The 18668-nt window shown below is 50.7% G+C and overlaps 1 protein-coding gene across 2 annotated transcripts in view; it reads right to left on the bottom strand.

Moving 5' to 3' along the window:
* Window positions 1–521: 521 nt before the first annotated feature.
* The window catches only part of RNF24 (ring finger protein 24), a 29374-nt gene continuing 11227 nt past the window's right edge, over window positions 522–18668 (bottom strand). For both annotated transcript variants that reach the window (XM_041402640.1, XM_041402639.1), the window contains 5 exons: window positions 11735–11884; window positions 6244–6286; window positions 5347–5388; window positions 3301–3380; window positions 522–1154 (listed from right to left, as the gene is read on the bottom strand). In XM_041402640.1, coding sequence (XP_041258574.1) covers window positions 1016–1154; window positions 3301–3380; window positions 5347–5388; window positions 6244–6286; window positions 11735–11877 — 447 coding nt within the window. In that variant the 5' untranslated portion in view covers window positions 11878–11884 and the 3' untranslated portion in view covers window positions 522–1015. The remainder of the gene's footprint in view (window positions 1155–3300; window positions 3381–5346; window positions 5389–6243; window positions 6287–11734; window positions 11885–18668) is intronic.

Genomic DNA, 18668 nt, shown 5'->3' with positions numbered 1-18668 from the left:
GAATTTTCAAATAGCAATTAAATATACAAAAATAGAGCTTACAAAAAAACCAAACAAACAGAGGAAAAAAAAAAAAAACCAAAACCAAAAACCAAAACCAGCGAATGTTTTAAAAAATATTCTGCTGCAGAATTTGTAGTGTACAAACACGTCTATGAGGCTCCACGCTCCATAAACAGTCCCGGGTTTTTTGGGGAGGGGGGACGGCACCAGGAGCCCCCCCAGCCCTGCCCGGGAAAGCCGCTGCCGTGTAATACTGACACCCCCTCCCCCAAGCCGGGAATGCGCCTGGTGACCGTGGCAGGGGACACCCAAAACCCGCGTCGGAGAGGCAGGGGGTGGCCCAGCTGCCCCCGGGCGCTGCTCAGGGCTTTGGGTGTTTTGGCAAGGCGAGCCGCGGCCCGGAGAGCCCCGGGGCCAGGCTGGAAGCGACGGGATGATCCCAAAGGCCGGGATTTCTGCCTGCCCCCCACGCCGCGGCTCTCCTGCTGCTGCTGAGGCCAGCACGGTGCCCCTTACAGGAGCTCCAGGCCCCTGAGGTAGCCGAGGAGGAGAGGCAGCCACCCTCGAGAGGGAGAGGGGGAATCCAAACCCGGGAGACCCCTCTCAGCCACCACCGGGGGTGACACCGGGTGCCGAGGGGACACCGAACCGCAGCACGACTCCAGGGGGAGAGACCCCATTTCCTGCTGGGAACCGCAAAGGCAAAGGAACCGAAGGCGAAGAGGGGGGAGCAGGAACCGGCCGCGATGCTCGGGGCAGGCGCTGCCGGAGCCCGGGGGCCGTGCCGCCGCTCCCGGAGGTCGCTGGGTGCCACCGCGCCGCTGCCCGGCGGCCGCGGGGCTGGAGAAGGGAGGTGCTGGAAGAAGGATGTCGTGCCGAGGATGCCGAGTCCCCTGGTGGTCCTGGCGGAGGATCCGAGCCCAGGCTTCATCCCGGCGGGATTCGGGGCTGCTCAGCTGCGGCCGAAGTGCTTTGGTTGTGTCCGAGCGCCGCGGGCCGGGCCCGGCAGGGACTATACGATGTTCTGGGAGCCGGGCAGCGGCCCCTGCGGCGGGCCCGGGTCCGGCTTCCCGTGCAGCTGCGCCAGCTGCAGCACCGGCATGTTACACAGGGGACACACCTTCCGCACCTCCAGCCACTTGATGAGGCACCTGCGGACACCGGCGACACGGGGCGTCAGTGGGGACACGCCTGACATCACTGGGGACACGTGTGACATCACTGGGGACATGCCTGACACTGATGGGGACATGCCTAACATCACTGGGGACCCCTGACACTGATGGGGACACAGCTGACATCACTGGGGACACACCTGACATCATTGGGGATACAGCTGGTATCAGTGGGGACACACTGATACAGGTAGGGACACACCTGACATCAGTGGGAACACACCTGACATGACTGGGGACACAGCTGATATTGATGGGGACACACCTGACATCACTGGGGACATGCCTGACACTGATGGGGACATGCCTGACATCACTGGGGACACACCTGACGTCACTGGGGACATGTGTGACATCACTGGGGGCAACACACTGATACAGGTAGGGACACACCTGACATCAGTGGGAACACACCTGACATGACTGGGGACACAGCTGATATTGATGGGGACACACCTGACATCACTGGGGACATGCCTGACACTGATGGGGACATGCCTGACATCACTGGGGACACACCTGACGTCACTGGGGACATGTGTGACATCACTGGGGGCACAGCTGACACTGATGGGGACACAGCTGACATCAGTGGGAACACACCTGACATGACTGGGGACACACCTGACACTGATGGGGACACACCTGACATCACTGGGGACACACCTGACACTGATGGGGACATGCTTGACATCACTGGGGACATGCCTGACACCACTAGGGACATGTGTGACATCACTGGGGGCACAGCTGACACTGATGGGGACACAGCTGACATCACTGGGGACACACCTGACATCATTGGGGATACAGCTGGTATCGGTGGGGACACGCCTGATACAGGTAGGGACACACCTGACACTGATGGGGACACAGCTGCCATCACTGGGGACCCCTGACACTGATGTGGAGCTGTAAGAATCCCCCCAAGCCCCTGTCCCCTGCCCTGGAGCTTTGCTGCTGCCCAGTTTTTAATTCACCATTTGGGTGCCTTTATGTTTTAATGGGATTTTTTGGGGGGGTTCTCTGTGTTTGTATACAGGAGTTTTGTATAGATATGTTTTGTATATAATTTACATATTATATATGTTTAATATGTTTTATATATATATATATTTATATATTTTATATATCCATATGTATTTATATTTTTATATATTTATATTTAATTTATATTTATATTTATATGTATATTTATATAATAGGGATATAAAAAGGCATACACCTACCAAAATATAAACAAAATATATACATAAAAAGGTGTCTGTGAAATTATAAACACAGAATCTGCAAATAATATACCAATAATCCACTATCATGTATATAATGTGTATGGGTAAATAAAAATAAAAGTAATGTAAATAACTCTGATATAATAATCTTATTATGTGTTTTATGTAATCATACTATTATGTATTATATATAATTTTATATGTTATATAAGATGTTATACATCTTATATATATACTATATATATACAATATTATATATACAATACAATACAAATTATATATACAATATATAGTGTATATATAGTGTATATACAGTATATATAGTATAGTGTATATATAAATGTATAAATATGTCAAATGTATAATATAGAAATATAAATATATAAGGTATATACAGAGAATATAAAAATATCTGTAATATATACTAGGATATTATGTAGTTTTAGCATATAGAATATTATATTTATATATATATATATGTAACAGTACTATAGTACTGTTATATAAAATATTATCATTATTATTATTATTATTATTATAAATTTTAGTGGGTTTGCTTTATATATATAAATAAATAATTAAATAAAAAGTATACCTATATACATATATAAATATATAAATATTAATAAATATGATTATAAAGTAAATAAATATATAGAATAAAATAAATAAATCCAATCTATATATTTCCATTTTCCATGGAATTACAGACTGGCTTGGAAGGGATCCATGAGGATCACCACAGCCAAGTGCTGACTCAGCACGGGGCATCCTAAAAATTCCCCCCCAGCTCCCCCAAGCGTGACTGAGTTTTGCAGCTGCTCCACACGCCCCAGGTGATCCCAGAGGGGCTTTTCCTGCCCCTCCTGCCCTGGGATGGCCCCACTTACTTCCTGTGGAAGGCATGTTTGCAGGGACAGATCCCCAGCTCGTCCTTGGGCTTGAACTCCTCCAGGCACACGGCACAGATCTGCAGGGCGTGGGATGCACAGGGAATGTCAGCGCTCAGGGAGCAACCTTGGCCAATAAAAACTACCAGGTGGCTAAAATCATGGAATTATGGAATGGTTTGGGCTGGAAAGGACCTTAAAAACCATCCAGTGCCACCCCCTGCCATGGGTAGGGACATTTCTCACTATCCCAAGCCCCGTCCAGCCTGGCCTTGGACACTTCCAGGGATCCAAGGGCAGCCACAGCTTCTCTGGAAACACTTCACTCCCACCCTCACAGGGATGAAATTTCCCCCCTAAAGCCTTCCCAAATTTTGCTGTCCAAGCTTCAGGATCACAGGCTGAGGCTCGGGTCTCCCTTTCCTGCTGGAAGAGGCCATGGAGCCTCCACAGAACAGCCCCAAAGCTGGGATGTGTTTGAGGTTTCAGGGTGCAGGGGGATGGATCCACGCTGCTGCCTGGTCCCTGGGACTGGCAGCATTCCCAGGGACACCTCTGGGAAGAGGAAAAGGCCATGGGATTGTTGCCATGCCTGTCCCATGGCTGGGAAAGCTGCTGGCTGTTTTCTCAGCCAAAACCTCCTTCCACCCTCGCAGCCAATTCCTCCCGACTCATTTTGGATATCCCAGGGGATTTTGGATATTCCTGGGTGGTTTTCCCAGCCTCCCTGGCCTGGGATCTCCCAGTGCAGCAGGGCCAGGTGCAGCTGTTGGGGTCACCCCTGAGGAACACACATCCTGAGCTGCCCCAGGGCCTGGGAGAGGCAGAATGATGGGAAAAGGGGAAAACCAGAGGCAGAGGCAGAGGGAAGGGCTGGGTGGGAGCTCTCCCTCCGCACGGCTCCGGAATGTTGGAAAATTCCCACCCCGTCCTCTGCTTTCCAGAAACACTGCCTGCAAATGCCAAAATACAAAATGCCCAAAACGGGATCTTTTTTGAGCTAAAGCCTTCCAGGCTTTTCCAAATCCCAGGGAAGAGCTTGAACAGCTCTGTCCTCTTCCCCACAGAGGCCTCGTTCTCCCCAAAAGCTGGGAGAGCTGCAGACAGCTGGGAACGGAGCCGGAGGAGGGCTGAGCGTTATTGAGGCCATTCCCGGCTCTGGCACATTCCCAAATCCCTCCTCCAGCTCATTTCTCAGCCCAGGAAGTGCTTTGAAGCCAGTGTGACGACAAAAACTCCACTGCAGGTCGGTTTAAAGGGAGTGGATCAGAAAAAGGGGCCTGAGCAGGGACTGCTCACAACCCCGGCGCCCTTGGGATTTACCCTGGGGGCTGCGGGGAGTGGAGGGTCAGGATAAAACGTGGGATGGGCTCTGCTCGGGGGATTAAAATAAAATAAATAGTGGTTTAGAAACAACTGGAGCTGGTGCTGAGCAGATGAGCAGCCTCGTGCCCGGATGTGGGTGGGCATTTTTGTTATCTCTAGAGGAATAAATAAACAAATCCAGGCCGTGCTTTGACGTGGGATTTCAGCAGATCCCTGCTCAAATTCATCAGGAAAAATGGACTGTGAATAGAAACGCTCAGCCCCAAGAGGCCTGGAAGGCCATGGAGATAAAGGAAGGTGTTTGAGCCCTCGGCGGCGGGGAGGGAGGAGCGGATCTGCCTCCCGCAGGAGCCGGGGGAGCGTGTTTATCCTGATTTCAGCTTTCCCTGCCCGGAGCTGTGCTGGATACTGGGGACGTCCCTGCTCAGGGACACTGTTTATACACGGCCCAGACTGCCTTGGCCTGCCCTTATCCACAGCTTCTTATCATTGTGATAAGAAGAACACAATAAATAACAATAACGATGCAGGAAAAGCCAATGGGAGACAGGAGGGGGGAGAGGGTTTAATCCAGACTTTTGAAGAGGATCTTTCCCCATCTCCAAAGCACAGATGGCTGCATGCTCTGCTCCCAGGGGAGTTGAATTTGGGGGTTTGTCCCCTCCCCAGGGTGAGGAAGAGGAGGGAGAGGGAGCTTTTGTTGCTCCAGGATGTGCTCACCTCATGGAGGTTCAGCTCCTTCACCTTCTCCTTGAGTATGACCTGCAAGGCAAAGAGCTGGGGTCAGGACAGAGCTTCTGCCATCAGCATTCCCAGGAAAAATCTCCACAAAGGAATCCCACCGCGTGTCCCAGTAGAACTGGAAACCCCCCAGTAAACCCAGCACAGCCAGGGAACACGAGGGGCCCTGTGCAGGGACAGGAGGAGGGAAAAGATAAAACCACAAGGACCAAATCCAGGTTTCCTCCCAAATTTAACCCTCCTGAGCTACCACTTCACTTTCCCTCCATCCAAGCTGAGCACCTGGAGAGGGCTATAAATGCAATGTATAATGGTGCTTTCAGCCCAGCTCCACCCAGCTTCCTGCACAGATCAAGGGGTCAGAGGCAGAAAATCCCACAAATCCTGGAGAAAACAGGACGTGGAAGCAGCAGCCTGACACCCACCTCTGGGCTGTGTTTATTTTAACTCTAAGTGCAGGTGGGTGCAGGGAAGAGCTGGGCTCGCCATGGAGCTGCTCCCTGTGGCTTCAGGGATTTGGAGCAGCCAGATCCAACCCCGGGAGCAGATGCAGACCCCACAAAATCTAAGTTTGGTGACTGGGGGAGTGCTGGCATCACTGCTGTGCAGTGGGTGACGCTGGAGAGGTGGGGGTGCTCCAGAGGTGGAGATGTTCCCACTGCTCAGGACCTCCAAGGAAAATTGGGAGACTTGGGGATGAGCAGGTGAAGGACGGTCCTGGGGGGCCCAGCTGGTAGGGGACAATAAAATCAGCTAGGTGTTACAACTGCCCTTTGAGGGCTAGAAACCACCCAAGGAGAGGAACAGCATGAGGAAAATTGATGGATTTGGCACTAGGGAGAAGGGAAAGGAAAAAAAACTTAGAGATCATCTCACCTGTTTGTAGGCGTAAAGCTCTTTGTGTGCCTGATGCCTGAGCCTGCAATGAAAGCAGGGAGAAACGTGAGGTCAGGTAAAAAAATCAGGATTACTGTAATAGCTCAGACATTCCACCTCCCTCCTTTCCAGCTTTAACATGTCATATTTTACATTTTTGATTTCAGAAATGAGAATGGCCACAGGAAATGACATGTTTAGGCAACATCCAGCGTTCCCTGCTGCTGGCAGGGCAATGTCTCCATCCCAATGCACACAACTCCTCCCTGATCCCTCTTCTGACCTCCCTCATTTTCCAAGCACACAACAACCACTTAGTTAAGACCAGAAAAAGTGGGTGAGGAAATCACAGTCTGCCATAAATCCCCTCAGTTTCCAACCACTTCTGCTGGCAATGGCTCCAACACTGAATGCAGCACCGTTTTCCAAGGCATGGGGCTCAGACCTGAGGAAAGCCCTGCTCCCACTCCAGCAGGGACAGGGAAGGAGACCCTGCCCAGAGGTTTCCCACCAAAGCCCCCATCACGCTGCTTGGGTGACACTGGGTTCCTCAAACACAGCTTTATCCTCAATTCTGAGATCAATCAAACCACATCCACTCCTGGAGCAAACTGAGGGAGGGAGATGAATGGGATGGGCCTGTTCCAAGAACACCTGCTGCAGTGGGAAGTCCAGCAGGAATTTTAGGCCACAAGCAAAGTGCTGGTTCCATCCCCTCCCTCCCCAGCCTCTCCTCTCCAGAGTCAGAGCCAGCAGAGCGTTCTACAGGCATCTGCTGGATGGAGAAACCCATTATGCTCCTAAAATAAATACACTTAAAATTAAAATAACCAATATTGCCTCTCATTACCAGACATGGCATTTAATAAAGTGCTTGGAAAACTCAGGAGGGAAGTCCCCAGGGCTGAAGAGTTGGCCAAGGACTTTCAATACAGAGTCAATATGTGGCTGCAGGGCTTGGAGAGCCATAGGAATATTTTCCACAACCAGCCCCAAGTGATTTCAGATGGGAAACCCCCTTGCCTGGAATTTCTATTCTGCAAAAGTATTTTGAGGGCTGTCTGAAATCCCTGGCTGCTTCAACCTGAGCTTCTGGGGGTTTTCCAAGCCTGCCACGCTGCAGTGGGGGAGTTGTAAAAATGGCACGGAAAAAGATTTCCTTATGTCTGCCACCCTCCCCCAAAATGTTGTGGGCATTAGAAGGTGAGGGATGGGTAAAAATGCACCTTAATTCTGCAGAGAGAGAGATGCACAAAGCTCCTGAGTCCCAAATCTCACAGGGAGCCATCCCTCCTGCTCCAGCAACGCTGCCTGGCAGGAACCCGCCTGCGGAACCATGGAAAACAGTGCAGCAGGCAGGGAGGAGGAGGAGGAGAAGAGGAGGAGGAGGAAGAGAAGGAGGAGGAGACCGGGGTCTCATCCCTCTGGCAGTGACCTTGAACAGAAACATGAGCAGAAGATGCAGGAACAATAGAGGGAACAGGATGAAACCGGCCCAATCCGCAGGGATCCGGCTGCTGGGAAGGCAGTTATGAAACACAGATGGGGAGAAGCGAGGCCACAGGCAAGGGAAAGCTCGACTGGAATGGGAAGCAGCATCCCTCTGTGGAGCACTGGGTGGCCACCAAGGGTCTGGGCCCCATGAGCCAAAGGCCCTGGAGCACCTTGGAGCAGTGGTGGGGAGGAAGTGACCACCTGGCTGTGGATGTGCCGGGAAGCACACGGATCTGGAATGCCCTGGGCTTGTGCTGAGCTAGACAGGGAGATTTTCCCAAAAAAACTCCTTCCTGGAGGTTCTGGGGAGCAGCACGAGCACATCTGGTGGCGAAGCGTGCGAGCTCAGCCTGCTCCTCCTTGCTCTCTGAGCCAGGATCCTGGGCCAGATGGATGCTGCTGGGGCCCGGTGCAGCTGTCGTGAGGAGACCCCGGATCCTGGCAAGCGCTATTCCCTGTGGGAGAGCCGGCTCCATCCATCTCGTGTCAAGTGCTGTGACTCCCGAGGAATTCCTGGCAGATGTCTGCCCGAGATAAGGGACCACACAGTGCCTGGCTGCTGATCCTGTGTGCTGTCACCATCCCTGAAGGAACAACTGCCTCTCCGGGGCTTTGGGATCTCTTCCTGCAGGAGTGGGAGCTCCCTGCTTCTCTGGGTGACTGAATCACCTACAGCACGTGAACAACTACGGGGATGAAATGCAGAGGAAAAATGTTTTGCAGGTTTACCTCTGAGATTTCCATATTAGATGCTTTATAGTAGAAGGAGAAGAAAGGCCCTGGGCACTGGCTTTTTATCCCATCATTGTGTTGCTGTCCCCAGCTCAGCCAGGCTCCTTGGGCTCTTCATGGAATCACAGAATCATCTGGGTTGGAAAAGCTCTCTAGGATCATCCAGTCCCCCAGCACTGCCAGGGCCAGCACTAATGCATGTCCCCAAGTGCCACATCCACATGGCTTTTAAATCTTCCCCGGGATGGGGACTCCAACACTGTCCCACGCAGCTATGCCAATGCTTGACCATCCTCTGAGTGAAGAAATTTTCCCAAATATCCAATCTAAACCCCCCCTGCCCAGCCTGAGGCCATTCCCTCTCCTCCTGTCCCTGTTCCCTGGAGCACAGCCCGACCCCCCCTGGCTGTCCCCTCCTGTCAGGAGTTGTGCAGAGCCACAAGGTCCCCCCTGAGCCTCCTTTTCTCCAGGCTGAGCCCCTTCCCAGCTCCCTCAGCCCCTCCTGGGGCTCCAGACCCTTCCCCAGCTCTGTTCCTTTCTCTGAACACAAAACCCAACCACTGTATTGGGTCCTGGCAGGTCTGAATGTAGAAGGAAACAACCCAAAAAAAAAAAAAAGGCTCTTTAGGTGCTGTGTACCCTGAGCTTCCTAGAGACTTTGAGCTGCTCCAGGCTGGGCAGGGATGAGCCCTGGATGATCCACAGCAAAGCACAGAGAGAGGATGCTGCAGACTTGACCCACAGCAAGGGTGGCATTGCTCAGCTCAGCATCCTTCTGGACTAGGCTTTATGGGACCAAAGGCCACATCAATTTATCACTTCCATTAATTCAGCACAGATCAGACACGACCAGCAGCTTGCAAAATCTCATTTCCTTGCTCTTCCTTTTTTATCTGTAATCTTGCTGAGCAGAGGCAGCAGCCATGAGGGACCTGAGCTCTGACCTGAGTGGTTTGCAGCACCAGAAAAGCTCGAGGTTCACCTGAACAATACACAGGCAATGATGATTTTTGTTGTGAAACTGGACTCTTGTTTTGAGCCAATCCAATTAAAAATGTCACTTTTCCTTCCCTTGGAGCAGGCAGCACAGCCTTTATTGACACAGCTGCAAAGCACAGCCCATGTCCTCTCCTTCCCCAGCACATCTTTTATTTAATGCCATCAGCTCTGTGATTTGGGGTGAATATACCTGATATTGGCTCTTCCACACTCTGGATGCCTCCCCAGCTGGGGATTCAGGGAGAGCTGCAGGGGCTGCTCTGATCCAGAGCAGGAAATGAGAACCAGGGCCTGAGGATGGTGTCATGAGCCTTGCTTGGTGTTTGCCAACTATTTGGAGATGTGGAGTTATGGGAAGGGAGGGAGAGGAAGGGCTGTGTTGATGCTGCACCTAGGGGAAAACCAGGAGCTGCTGTTAGCTGCAAAGAACCCCCATGGATGGCAGCAGAGCCCTGGAGCTCTGGAGGGGACCACCCTATCCTTCTGTTGGTCTCTCTACCCTTGCAGGTGGGTGGTCCTCATCCTGTTGTCCACCTACAATGCTTCCAAAATTCAGACTTTTATATCCCAGATGAGCTGAGATTACAGAGCAGCTTCCGTGGAGGTGGATGCTCCTGGGACACTGGCACAGCTAAAACCCACGGCACAGCAAAACCCTCCACAATGGGGGCTGGAGGATCCTGTTTTCATTCTGTTCTGACAATAAAAGAGCTGAGGGAGGAGGGCTGAAGAGCCATTTGTGGAGTCTCTCTAGGGTTTTGGGCTATAAAGGGATCACTGGATGACCTAATCCAACTCCACATCTATCATGGGTTGCTAAATAGCACCTCAGGAACAGGAGCCAAGGCGTCTCGGCCAGAAAGGTCCTCGGTCTTGATTTAAAGACGTGAGGAGACTGAGGACTTGCCACTTCCTTGCTGGCTTCTCTCACCGGTTACTCACCCTCTCTCTCTTACAACACGCCTCCAGCTTCTAAATTTAAAGATTTTCTGGCTTGACCTTCCAGACATTACTCCTTGTTATTCCTTCTTTGGGGCACAACACACCCAGCGAGTGCCCAGGAAAATACTCTCCAAGTCCACACACCCCTGCAATTTTCTAAGTGAGCCATATAGACTCGAGCTCTACCTGAGCAAAACAAGTCCTTGAGTCCTCTGAACACCTCTAGTTTATTTTCATACACATTCAAAACACAATTTTCATAATTGTGGGGAAAAAAAATTAAGATATGATGCCCAAGCAGCCCAAATCACCCTTGGTAAACCTGGGTTTGGGCTCATCTGCATGTTTGATGAGGTTTTGCTTCATACACAACTGAAAATGGGTGGGAATTATCAAGTATTTAGAAGGTTGATATTGAAATCTCATTTTCCTGGTCTACAAGAGCAGGATAAAATATTTCCAACACCCTTTGGATAGATAACCTGGTGGGACTGGCTGCAGTGGTGCAGGGAGAGACTGGGTACCAGGGAAGGGATGTGATGGATGCACAGCTTGCAGGGAGCTGGGGCCAGCTGGAAAGACAGAGGGGAAGGAAAGGGGATGGAAAAGTTGGAGAGGAGAGCTCTGGGAATGCAAAATTTTGGATACCATTGCTGGCAGAATGATGACCTCTGCTCCCAGGCACAGGCTTAAGCACAGCCAGCCTCCATCTTGGGTTATCAGCACAAGTCATCTCCATCACCACCTCAATTCTCAGGCACTGTGGTTTTTCCCCACTTGCCTCATTTTTCCTCTGTCAGGAAGAGTTTCTCCTCTCAATTAGCAACCCAACAATCTCCCCAATGGCCCATAAAATAATTAAAACAAGCCCCAAACTGAAACAACCTTTAACCCTGCCATCCTGCTCCCCCATTGCTCAGATTAACACATCAACTCTGCATCATTAATCTCCAAACTGTGCCGTTGAAGGAGCAATTTGTGTTCAATAAGCAACGGAGCAGGTATTAAACATTCCTTAGGCATGCAGGACACGAGTTACTCATTACAGAGGGAAGTGTGTTGAAACATTAAGCAGAAAGCAGGGACCATGAAACATCCCTTTCCAGGTTTTCTGAGAAGCTGACCACAATTCCATACCTTTCTTAGCAAATGTGTATCTCCTGGTTTGAAGTGGATAATGTGACTGCTTTGTGGGATGTCGGGTTGACACAAGATGTGTCAAGGAAATAAGATGCTGCCATCCTCTTTTTGGGATGGAGGGATCAGTGCTGGGCCTGGAAGCAGTGGAACTCTTGGAGAACATTCCCTTACAATATTCCCTTACCTGATCAAGTAGCAACAGAAGAGCAAACTGAGGATAAAGACGAAGATGGCTGTGCCGAAAACCACGATGTATATGTTGAGAGGAAGGTTCTGGAACCCGATGTTCGGCATCCTGAAACTGTAATGCTGGAAGTCTGAGCTCATGGGTAGGCTGTGGAGACAGGGAGAAAACACAGGGATGCGACATTCCTGAGGGATGCACTTTGCAGACCAGTGGTCCCTTGAATGGATGTGGAGGAGGCTGGAGATGACTTCTCCCTCATCCCCTCCTCCTTGCCCAAAACCAAGTTCCCATCTTGGTAACCCTGAAAACAAAGCAGGGCTGGATCACCTGGAGCTGGGATTTTCCTTATCCCACTGTGAGCTTCTCCTCCAGCTCTTTTCCTTTCACACATCATCCTTCAAGTTAAACACTGGATGAGATGGATGGTGGGAATTGCATCCAAGCAGCCCCAGCTGCAGCCAGTGTCCCTCAAACCCCACAGTAACTTGGAAAAAATACTGAAAGCAGCCAGGAAGCCTTGGAGCAAGTTTGCCTTCCCTTCCCCTCCAGTGGTTTTTAAGACTGACTCCTCATTCCACAGAAATGCCCCACCAAAATCATCAAAGATGAGAAGGAAGAGGATAAGGACATTCCCAGGACACACAGCAGTGCCTCTGAGAGAAATTATGGGGAGACTATGGACTCTAAAGGAGGCTTTGTTTGTTTCCCCATCTGAGACATGGGTTTGGTGGTTTAAGAGCATTTCTGCAGGTTTCAGCTTTACTCCTCAGCACAGCCCCAGGCTCCTTCCCCCCAGGAAAGCCCCTAGGCACCAGCGAGAGACGGCCAAGAGGAAGAGGCAGCAATTTTGGCTGTCATGTCCCATGTCTGGGACCTGTGACCAAAACCTCCCTCCCCTTGGAGAGCCCCAATTAAACCCCGAGCAGCTGTCTGGGATAACAATTCCAGCAAATCCTCTCCCCTAGGATTTTAATTGCTCTCATTTATTATCTCTTATCTTCCTCTCATTCTCTGAACCCTTCACCCTCAGATGATCACAACCGTTGCTGGCCGGGCATAAAGTTTCCCTGCCCCCAGCTTAGAAAAGGAAGTTAAAAATACACCTTGTTTTCCCTTCTGCCCACAGGAGAGCAACGTGTGATGAAGTTTTACAAGCAAGGAAAGTACCTGCAGTCTGAACCCTGTTTCCCAAATAAAATCACCAAGGGATAACAAAACCCTCCCCTGGAGCGGGGAGTTTTCCACGGCGCAGTAATTGCACGGCTCCTCATTTTGCACAGGGTGGGAAGACGGTGGGGAAACCGCAGGATCTGAACCCACACATGCCATGGAGCAGTGCTCCAAAATCCAAGTGTCCTCACTCACAAATCCTTCCCCCTTGAGCCCCCCTTTTTGCCAAACCCTGTGGGCTTTCCTCTGACTTCCCACGGGGAGCAGACTCACCTCTCATCCCGGCTGCCTCACCGGGACTGTCCCCTTGCTGAAGGCAACATCCCTGCCAGCCCCGGGAGCCTCCCTGCTCCAGCTGCTTTCAGTTTCCTCAGCTCGCTGGAAGTTTCGAGGCGATTTCTGGTAAAGCCTGGATTTGATTAAAGCCTCCAGAGACCAACACACATGTTCAGAACCTCTCCTGGCCAACGTGGAAACGCTCTGAGAGCTCGGGGAGCCGGCACATCCCCCTGCCAGCGCTGGTGGGGATGGGATTTTATAGCCCAGCAACCACCCGGCAGCTCACGCTGCTCCACCGACGCCTGTTCCGCTCAGCTGAGCTGGTTTGCTTTGCAAATAAATTTTAAAAAGCCCAATCCAGCCCCCAAACCTTTGTTCCCAGCTCCGGCGGGGTTAATGCGCAGCTCGGCGTCGCAGGGCTGCGTTTGGGTTCCAGTCCCGCTGGGTCAGAGGGATTTGGGACGGGTCAGGGGCTCCCCTCGGCCATGGCATGAGGATGTTTCAGCTGGAGGACGCTGCCCCACCTCACCCTCACTGATAATCGCTGCCTTTGGCCAAGGCTGGCTGCCTCCAGCTCCTCAACCACCCCAGAGAAACGTCCTCAGTCTGGGAGAGCTCCAGGTGAATTTTGCAAGGAAGGAGAAACAACTCTTGGAGGACAGGCAACAAAACCAACCAGCACTGGACTGCAGCTTTTCCTTCCTCCCCAATTCTTTTAACTTGTGATGCTCTTCTCAGCAATCCCACTAAGAGATTCCGTAGGTAAGGAACATCCAAGGCTGCATTTGGGGCAGCAAATCCCATCAAGCCAGAAAAGTTCCCCATGCTCATGTGCACCTGAGCCGTGCTTCTCTTGCAGCAGTCCCCACATCCACGAGCACAGCTAGGAACCATCAGAGCCCTCAGCAAATACACAGGCGGCAGAAACAGAGCTCAGACCAACCCCCAGCACCCCACTGTCCTCTCCAATGGAACCATTTCCCTAATATTTTGCTCCAGAAGGGTGTCATGAATGCAGCCACGACCTACCTGCCAGCCATGCTGTGGGGGCTCAGCCTCCCGGGGACAACCTTTCTGTCCCCTGTGGTGCAAATCCAAGGAATCCCACACCAGGTTCATCCAACCCCCGTGTGAAATAACCTTCTCCACACTGGAGCTGCTGCCCTGGTCCTCCCTCCCTCCTGCTGCAACAGCTGAGAAACGTTACAGCAAAAAACACGGAGGTTAAAGGGGAAAAATCAGCTAGTCTGCCCAGGATCCAGGAAACTGTTAACTTTAAAAGACTCCAGTGAAATCTGATGATTTCAAGCAGCCAAGCTTTGGGGTTGTTTTTTTTTTTTTTTTAAGGGGAGTGGGGGGGAGGAACTGTATTTTAAGCTGCTTCAGATTTGCAAGGGCGCAGCCAAAAGAAATAAAAAAGGAGCCATAAAGAAGGATGAAAAGTTTCTGGTGTAGAACAAAAGCCTCCCTGTTGCTTTCTCCATGGTCAAGGCATCTCAGAGCAAGGAGATGATGCCTGTGGGGCATCCATGGCCCCCAGAAGGTCCCTGAAACCCCTGGGATGGGGGACACAAGCTGCACATAGAAAAGGGGGCACTGTCACAGGTTGTCCAGAGAAGCTGTGGCTGCCCCTGGATCCCTGGAAGTGTTCAAGACCAGCTTGGATGGGGCTTGAAGCAACCTGGGATAGTGGAAGGTGTCCATGCCCATGGCAGAGGGGTGGAATGAGATGAGATTTAAGGTCCCTTCCAACCCCCAATCGCTCCATGATTCTGTAATTCCATGATTCTGTGAAAAATAGCAAGGAACAATGGCTCCTTGTCCTGGGATATAGAGAGGCACACATGGCAGAACAACCTGAGCTCCACATCTCCTTCCTTACACCCTCCAATGACTCAGCAACGTGGGGCCAAGCACATCCACATTTCTCCAAGGAGGACAAAACCCAGCTTTAATTAAAAGCCAAAGTGCTGGTTAATGGCCCATCGAGCAGCCAAGGAAGGGAGTGTCACAGGTCAGCGAGCTCCAGCGTGGCAGGGCTTTGATTACAATTGGGCTGTGAAAGGTAAACCTCACCAAGCCACGTCCCAAATTAATCCCCATTAGAGCCACAGCAAGCCCTTAATACGTGGGGCCAACCTCGTACGCAGAGAGTTCCTCAGGAGATCTCACAGGGATTAATAAAGGATGCAATTGTCTTCTCATAGGTAGAGAAACTGAGGCAGGGAAGAGGAGGAGAGTGAGGCAGAGCTGTGGTCCCTGAAGCTAGGAGGTGACACCAGGGATGTCACTTAAAGCAATGCCATGGGCTGAAAGCTGCAGATTTTTGCTTTCCTGCTGCTTTGCCACATAGATTGGAACATGTGTTCCTTCTTGGGGTTTCACTTATAAAAAGGAGCTGCTTGTCCTTTTCCAAAAAAATTTATTATTATTTATTTATAATAAATAATATTTATCAGTGCATAAAGGGGCCATGCATCCTCACACTTAAATACAGCCCACATGCTGGGTGGAGCGGTGGCTTCTGCCTCTGCTGTTGTAAATAAACTGCTGTTTTTAGAGGGATTTACTTTATGTTTTCAAGACAAACAACTTTCTCCACAGGGGTTCAAAGCAAACTCAGACTGACTCTCCTCAGCCATTAACTGGATGGAGCTGGTGGTCTGGGCATCCCACCGGCCAGGCTGGCAAAGCCAACCCCATCTCCAGGAAACACCGAGCTTCAAACGCCCAGCAGAGCCAGACACAGGCAGCCCTGAAATCACGAAATCTCAGGGAAAAGTGAATGCTAAGCCGTGGCCAGACTCCAAGCTGGAATATTTTATCGATGGGAAAGGTTTCAAGCGGGCGTGAACGGCGTCTCGAGTTTCAAAAGCGTTTCGCAACGTGTTTCAGACAGGTTTAACCAAAAGCGTTATTAACTGGTTGAAAGTTAAACTGGGAGCAGCTGACAAGACCTTTCTGAAACAGCCCAAGCTGTGTTGCAAAGCAGGGTATTCTTCCATGGAATGATTCTACAAGAGGAAGGTTATTTAATGGCTACGACCAACGGGATAATATTTAAAAGAAAAAGATTCTTCCAGGTGTTAAGAAGCAGAAGCCAGAGACGCCCTCGTTTAACTTGCAGGCAAAAAATCCCCCTTGTGGACCCCAAAAGCAAAGCAAAGCCCTGACCTCAAGCAGCTGGAAGGAATTTCCTTCAGCTCTGTCTCTGGAGCCGGTCCAGCGCCAGGATCCACAGCGTGGCGATGGGAAAATCACAGGCAGCTGCAGAGCCAGCCCCAAACCAGCACCACCGTCACCCCAGAGATGCCACACAGATGCACCATGGAGCAGGGTTTGGAAAACTCAGTGCTGCTCCAGCCAGGAGTGCTGGCCTTTGCTGTCCAAAACCAAGGAACAACAGGGCTGAGCATGAGGGGAAAACAAAACCTCTTGGCATGATGCAATTTCAAAGGGCTACGATGCTACCATGGGGATGCCACATCCAATGCCAGCTCCAAGCATCCAACCTGGCCCAGAGCCTTCACTCCACAAACCTGGCAGGGAATGGAGGAGCATGAGGGATGGTGCAAGGCTTGGCAGGGTTATTGATTAGAGAAGAGGGAACATCCCAACAGGTCCCTCACACCACAGGCAGAGTTGTACCAGGATCCAGCAAAGCTTGGCTGTGGTGATGCAGCACCATCACAGCAACAGAAAGAACTTCTGGGTGTCAAACATTACAAAAACCCATTTGTTTCACCCATTTTGGCTGCCTGCAGGCTCGGGGGTGCTGGTGGGTTTTTGCTGTGTGCCTGGACATCCAAGGAACCAAACTGACCTCCAAGCACAAAGGGCTTCGGACCTTTGATCCCTCCTCCCTGAGAGCAGATCCGATGCTTTTTTTGAACTGGAATCAGGAAATTTCCTGGCTGTGTTCCCCAGCTGGCTGACACCAAACACAAAACCTTAACCCTCTCCATTGCCTCTGGGCAGGGGACACAGAAAGTGATGTGACAACACGACAAAGCAATTGGAAAAAAATAGGAAAGTCTAAGGAAAGCAACATCCGGCAGCACGACTGTACTGCTGCAATTTCCAGCAAGTCCTCCTGATTCCAGGCAGTTGAAGAAACAATTAATCCCAGAACTTTAAAACTGAAGAGAACCTTTAAGTGGGAAAATATTTTTGCTACCACTGGCAGAGAAACGTGCAGAAATGGGTCAGCTGCAGCTCCCATCACCCACTGTAAAGTCAAGTTCTTTCTCCCAGCGCTGTTGGAAAAGCAAACCAGAGGTTTGCTCAGGGCTGATTTTGCAAGTTCCAGGAAAACAGGCAAAAATAAATAGAAGAAAAAATAAAATCAATAGCACGATTTAATACAGTCTGGAGGAGGGGGAAGCAGAGTTTGGAGGAGAGCCCTGCTTGAGCTCCCATCAGGAATGAGAGTTGGGAATCACTTCCCAGGAGGGTTTGAAGCAGAGCTGGCAGCGCCTCTCTCGGAAAGGCTCACACGAGCTGCCCAAGGACAGCTCAATTCACTGCCTGCAGATGAAATAACACTTGAGGAATTTTTCCCCTTTGGCCTTGGGGATTTGTAATTATTTTTTCCCCCCTTTTCCTGGCATGCAGTTCCAACGTCACGACCTGGTGAGCTCACTCTTCCTCCCAAAAGTGTGGTGGGAAAGGATGTGCTGCTGCCTCCTCCTGCCCCCAGCCCTCTTTGTACTCCTGAGGTGAAAAGAGGAGGCAGGAGCCACCACTTCCCTTTATGGGCTGATGGTGGTGGGACACACATTATTAAATTTGGGTGTATTTTAGCCCAGAAAGAGCAATGAGAGCACAGGCAAGTGGGAATAATCTCCCACCTTCATTTGTGGTAGCTTTTCCTCATTCACAGTGCTCCCCAATAAACACGTTCCTTGGGGAACACAAATTGGAAACTCCATGAGAAACACTCAGCCTACACAGCTGAAGGGTCAGAGCAGAGAAATTGGTGTTAAACACTCCAGGGAATTTGAAAATTCCTGGGTGATGACACAGAGCTGTGGGAAGCAATGGGGACTCCCAAAATATCACATCTGGAAGAAAAAAAAACCAACATCCCACTTTGATCAAGTCGTCTTCAGGCTGAACCAAAACCAATCGCTTCCCATGGAGCCACAGAGCAACTTGCCCTCTCCACTCTAATACTGAGAAGCAGATGGATTAAACAACTCCCTAAAACCCTTTTCTCCCCATTTCTTAAGCTCCTTTAACGAAGGAAGAAAATAATGATCAGTGCAACACACAGGGGTCAATAATCCAACAAAACCCTGCTGGAGATGAGCACCCTGAACCAGTGATGGGATCACAGCTGCCAGCAGCCATCCTACAAAGGCAGTTGGAGAAGCCAAGCACAGTTTGGGAACAGGAAGGCAGAATGATCTCCTTGACACTAAATAAGGCTGCTAGGTTATGGATTTTTGGGGGGGGGGGGGGGGCAAACTGAAAGGGGGGC

Source organism: Onychostruthus taczanowskii, unplaced genomic scaffold (assembly GCF_017590055.1).
Source record: "Onychostruthus taczanowskii isolate IOZ18803 unplaced genomic scaffold, ASM1759005v1 scaffold2, whole genome shotgun sequence".
NCBI lineage: Eukaryota > Metazoa > Chordata > Aves > Passeriformes > Passeridae > Onychostruthus > Onychostruthus taczanowskii.
Note: the sequence above shows the minus strand (reverse complement) of the source record. Positions and strands in the feature narration are given on the sequence as shown.